Source organism: Brassica napus, chromosome A9 (assembly GCF_020379485.1).
Source record: "Brassica napus cultivar Da-Ae chromosome A9, Da-Ae, whole genome shotgun sequence".
Taxonomy (NCBI): domain Eukaryota; kingdom Viridiplantae; phylum Streptophyta; class Magnoliopsida; order Brassicales; family Brassicaceae; genus Brassica; species Brassica napus.
Genome location: NC_063442.1, coordinates 5,781,272 through 5,786,243, shown reverse-complemented (window position 1 = coordinate 5,786,243; position 4,972 = coordinate 5,781,272). Strand labels below are relative to the sequence as shown.

Sequence of the window (4,972 nt, the reverse complement as noted above, 5' to 3'; positions counted from 1 at the left end):
CCTAACCACTTTAAAAAATTCACTATTTAAGGGCTGTTATTGGTTTGTGATTTAAAATTTTTTTTGCTGATTTTTAAATATAAATAATTTAATAAACTTGAAAAGAGTTTTGCTGACATTTTAGATTTTTAAAATTTTGCTGAAGAGTTTTGTTGATTATTAACTAGAGATAATTATAAATTTTCGTAGAGTTTATCTATAAATCTATATATATATAAAATTGTTTGGTTCACTCCCGGAGTGTCCACGTGGAAACTCAATTGATATAGGGTCGACACGTGTCCCTGCCTCTGCCCAAACCGTGCGTGTTTTATTTTTTCACGTGAAAACTCAATTCATATGCGAGTTGTTTTGGGCTTCGTTTAACAGGCCCGTAAATGCGGTGAAGAGGAACCCTAGATCGCGTTCTCAACGTCGCCTCCGTCGTGGCTTTACGTTTCCGGTAACGGTTCAGGAGAGACTTCACTCCCATTGATTGTTCCCTCCACGACGTGTCTTCAATGCGATCCTTGCATCACAGAGGCGGTGAGTTTTTTTTGTATAAATAGATGTCAGATCTCTCATCCTCAACTCATCAAATCTTTGTTGCTTATTACTTATATAGATTCTGCTTTAGTTTTGTCATGTCTACTCCGAGAGTTTTCTTCTCAGACCTCAAGTCCGGCAAGTGCTCATCCGCTGTTGAGGCCCGGCTTCTGCGATTCTGGGAGGCGAAGAATGTCAAACGCGGTGGAGAGCTGATATAGGTCGACATGATCTTGATTGATGTCAATGTGAGTTATTTTTGTACATGATTACTCCGATTAACCTCTTCGTGTTTGTTTCTTTTTTCCTAAAGTTTAATCAAAAAAACAAAATTCTTCATGTATCAGGCGACAATGATGCAGGCCACCATCTATGCTAACCGTCTTTCAAGGTTCCGTTCCAAACTCGCCGCCGGAACGATGTACACCATCTCTGGATACGATGTGGCTCGATGTGCTCAGAATTTCAGGCTTACCGACTCCCCTCTGATGATCCGGTTCAATGATTCCACCGCCTTTGATGAGCTAGCCGAGCCGGTTAGTCCATTACCTGAAGAAGGATTCCGGTTCCGTGATCAGTCTGAATTGATTGGTCTAGCCAACACGAGTACACAGCTACCAGGTTGAGTTAGATTAGTTCGATTAATCATATATTATTTAATTTCGGTTTATAAATTGTAAATATTAATGAACGGTTAACCATATGGTCTACTGAGATATTCCTTGGCCTTGCACAGACATTGTAGGTGAGATCATTGCAGTGAAGAGTAATGTGAGTGATACTCCTGGAGAAAAGAGTCGTCTCATGGCAACTATCAAACTGGATAAGTACACCTATTTTTTTTTTTATTGCTTAGATGAGTTTCCATGCGTTCCTACCGTTTTTTATATGATTTTTATTGATGTGAAATACATAATTAAAGGGATTCAACCGTCACTTTAAGTCTCTTTGAAAGTCAAGCTGAGGCTTTTCACAAAAGGCTTGAGGATATGCATGGTGACCCCAGAGTTGTTGTTGCAACCAGCATTAATCCAAAGATGATTGGAGGTATTGTGGTTTTCATTCTACTTCCTGCTTTATATTTCATGAGATATAAGTTTCTGTTATGATGGTAGGTGGTTTGTTCTTAAATGCGACATCTGGAACCCATGTCTACTTTGACAAGGAGACGAAGCCAGGGGAGGACTACTTCTATAAATTGGTCGCCAGAGACAATGGAGTCCCATCTGCTGCACCATTGCTGAAAGGATATGCAAAGGTGGAGACCTTGACCATATCGGAACTTATAAGTTTTGTCGCCTCTGCTCAACCACAGGTACCATATGCAGATATGATTTTTAAAAAAATTCTGTTTGGATTCTTTACTTAGTATGTAGAGTCTAATAAACAATCTGCAGGACATTGACTTTGTCTGCACCGGGAGAGTGGTTCGACTCGACGTGGACAAGGGATGGTGTTATGTTGCATGCGCTAAATGCAGTAAGAAATTGCAGCGTACTGTCTCTGCTTTGGAGTGTGTGCGATGTAGTAATCCTAATGCTGTCGGAGTTCTTCGGTATGTATTGTATACATTGTGTTTTCTTAACCTACACGTAAAAGATTGAAAACGATCTTTAGATTAAAAAGACTGAAAACGATCTTAACCTACATTGTGTTATATAGATTAGTTTAATAATGTAAAAAAACCAGTTAGTGCTTTTTAGATTAAAAAGAAAAAATAAAAGATTCCTATACACATATTTACATGAGTATCCTTATGATCGGTTTGCTCGGTTATATATATAGATATAGATACATAATCACATGCGTGTAGATTAGCTGGTCTTGAAATTGAATATTTGATCCTCTTTTCTGTAAACTTCCACAGTTATCGTCTGGAGTTGGCAATCGCTGATAGCACTGCTGAAGGTACATTCGTGTGTTTTGATGGTGTGATGACTAAGCTGCATAATCTCCGAGCAAGTGAGGCCGGTCAGATGTTGGTAAGATATGTGTATGTTTTTAAAATCGTTATTCAAAATAAATGATAGCATGCCTGATGTTTTCAAACTTTCTAACAGGCGGTAGAAGGAGAGAATCCTGAGGACATGATAGTGCCACCGTTTATCAATGACATGGAAGGAAAAACTCTCACTTTCCAGGTCAGAGTTAGCGCGTTTAACTTCACCGCGCACCATCAGACTTTTACCATCACCCGCATCCTTAAGGAGCACGAGCGTATTCCAGCTCCTGATTTTGTCGTAAGTGTATGGGTGTATTTGCCAGCCTTTTAATAACTATGTACGTGTGTTTGTCTGTAACGCTGGCCATATGTATCAGGGAGGAAACGATGAGGATGATAATAACCTTGGAGGTGGTGGTCATGTTCCAGTCCGCAATGACTCTGGAGAAGGCAGCAGTGGTCCTGATAAGAAGGCTGATGGACCTCCAGCCGATACTGCGGTGGAGAAGAGTTCTCGCTCATCTACCAGTGCAGCCAAGAAAGCTCGTGTTGTTTGAAATTGAGTACCAGCAGTTATGGTTTCATGTTTCGAGTTGGAAAATTTCTTATCGTCTTACGTTCGCGACCTTTATTGTCTTTGTTTCAGTTTGCTCATTTCCCTTCATCTAAAACTCTGTTTCAGTCAGTTTGATGTTAATAAATAACTATTTTTAATCATTAAGTCATATAGAGTAGTTTAGTATCTTTCTAATGAAATAAAAAGTGAAAATTAATTAGCAATCATGATCACATCATTGTTTAGTTATTGTGAACGTATCATTTGGTTTAAGTACACATGTATACCGACCAATAAAATTGATTCACACTCTTATTTGTATAACTAAGTTGGAGTTTTAGATTTATTAGGATTTTAGTTGTCCGTAGTTGGTCATAATTCGTTATTAATTGGGAGTTGATTGTATGGATAATTCGATCCGGTTTCATATATTATATTTTAATCTTATTACTTAAAATATCTAGCCACCTGGGATTAAACCGATAAAAGTATGTAAGGAGTTTATAATGAATTTACAAACATATTAGGTTGGGATCCTATTGGGCTGTGTTGGATTAAAATCCGTTAATGATACTCCTCTGAGCTTTGGGTTTGTGACGTTAATATAGAAAAGGAAAGAATAAATTTGGTACTCTATAAATTACGCTAGAGTAATTATCAGACAATTAGTTTACTAATTAGTTAACATACATACTCCCAGATGTATTCATCTCTTTGCTTTACATGATCGTACCAAAGGAATGAGGCACATCAAGCTCTCAGCAACAAAAAACTATAAGAAAGGTAAGTATATGTACGCACTACTTAAGCTACTCGCAGGTGACCATGTTGAAGGGATGAATCTTCTGGACGTTCATAAATGGAGAAGCAACACCTATGTGGTTGATAAGCTGTGGAAGCAAGTTAAGAGATCGTTGCATGAAGTTCCATTCATAAAGAACAGCTTCTATGGCACGAACATGATTCTTATAATGCCACCAAGAGTTTGCGAACTCAACAAACTTGAGGACAGATGCAGTAAGTGCTTCTATTATAAAGAGATGGCGAAGTTTATGGAGTTAGTGCACCGTGACTAACAACTCTCCTAAATTCACCCTTTATTAGTATTTCTATTACGATGCATGTTTCAATTACTACCTTTTTTTTTCTTCCTTTTTCCTGTATTGTATGCATTGTTTCATGTTTACTTTAAAGAAATTATGATAGCTGCTAATTCCATATCTATTAGACTATATTTTAATCCTGTTTTACATATGCACATTCAATTATTCATATTAAAATTCTACGATATCATAAAAGTTAATTTTACTTCTACATAATTATCAATGACTCAAAACTTGTGGCACAAGTTAACATTTCAACGATTTGGGCTACTAATAACCCATACTAATAAACCGATAACTATTGGGCCTAGAATATTAACAATATATTTACCGTTCGGAAATCTACGGAAGTTATAGTTTCATCATGATGTATACTAATTCACTCAGACAAATAAAAGATACCACCACTACAGTATTTTGTTACAAACACAATATCAAACTTCGCCTTAGTTACCCAAAATGCAAATTCGGAAATCATATATTAAAGTTAGCGTACTCCACTGTCCATCCACAAAGTATGGAATTCAACCTTTAATTATTTCTTGCAAATTATAATCAGAACAACCAGTAAAATAATACCATTAGTATAATTAAAAATATATCAAAAATTAAATATGAGATCCCGCCCGTAGGGCGGGCCGACCCTAGTACTGTATAATATATATGTTGTTGTGTTTGTTATTAGCCATTATTTTCTATTCACTATCATATACAAATGGCCGCTAATTTAGCGTTATAGTTCAGTAACTTTTCCAACCATTCGTAATAGCAAAGAGTTGATTAGAAGGATTTGCAATTGATGCATCTTCTTCATCCATTACTAAAATCCCTTATCTTAGCTAATCT

At 36.9% G+C, this 4,972-nt stretch overlaps 1 protein-coding gene across 3 annotated transcripts; it reads left to right on the top strand.

Moving 5' to 3' along the window:
- Positions 1-287: 287 nt before the first annotated feature.
- LOC106436366 lies at positions 288-3,184 on the top strand. 3 transcript variants are annotated; one of them, XM_013877337.3, is made up of 10 exons: positions 288-525; positions 605-773; positions 873-1,146; positions 1,262-1,352; positions 1,448-1,572; positions 1,641-1,840; positions 1,923-2,080; positions 2,393-2,507; positions 2,586-2,771; positions 2,845-3,184. In XM_013877337.3, the coding sequence occupies exons 2-10, from the start codon at positions 753-755 to the stop codon at positions 3,022-3,024; spliced, it is 1,350 nt and encodes a 449-aa protein (XP_013732791.2). In that variant the 5' UTR covers positions 288-525; positions 605-752; the 3' UTR covers positions 3,025-3,184. The 3 variants fall into 3 exon arrangements, with proteins under 3 accessions (XP_013732791.2, XP_013732783.2, XP_013732803.2); XM_013877329.3 differs by having other exon boundaries at positions 313-525; positions 617-773; XM_013877349.3 differs by having other exon boundaries at positions 314-525; positions 617-773; positions 2,586-2,765.
- The last annotated feature ends 1,788 nt before the right edge of the window (positions 3,185-4,972 follow it).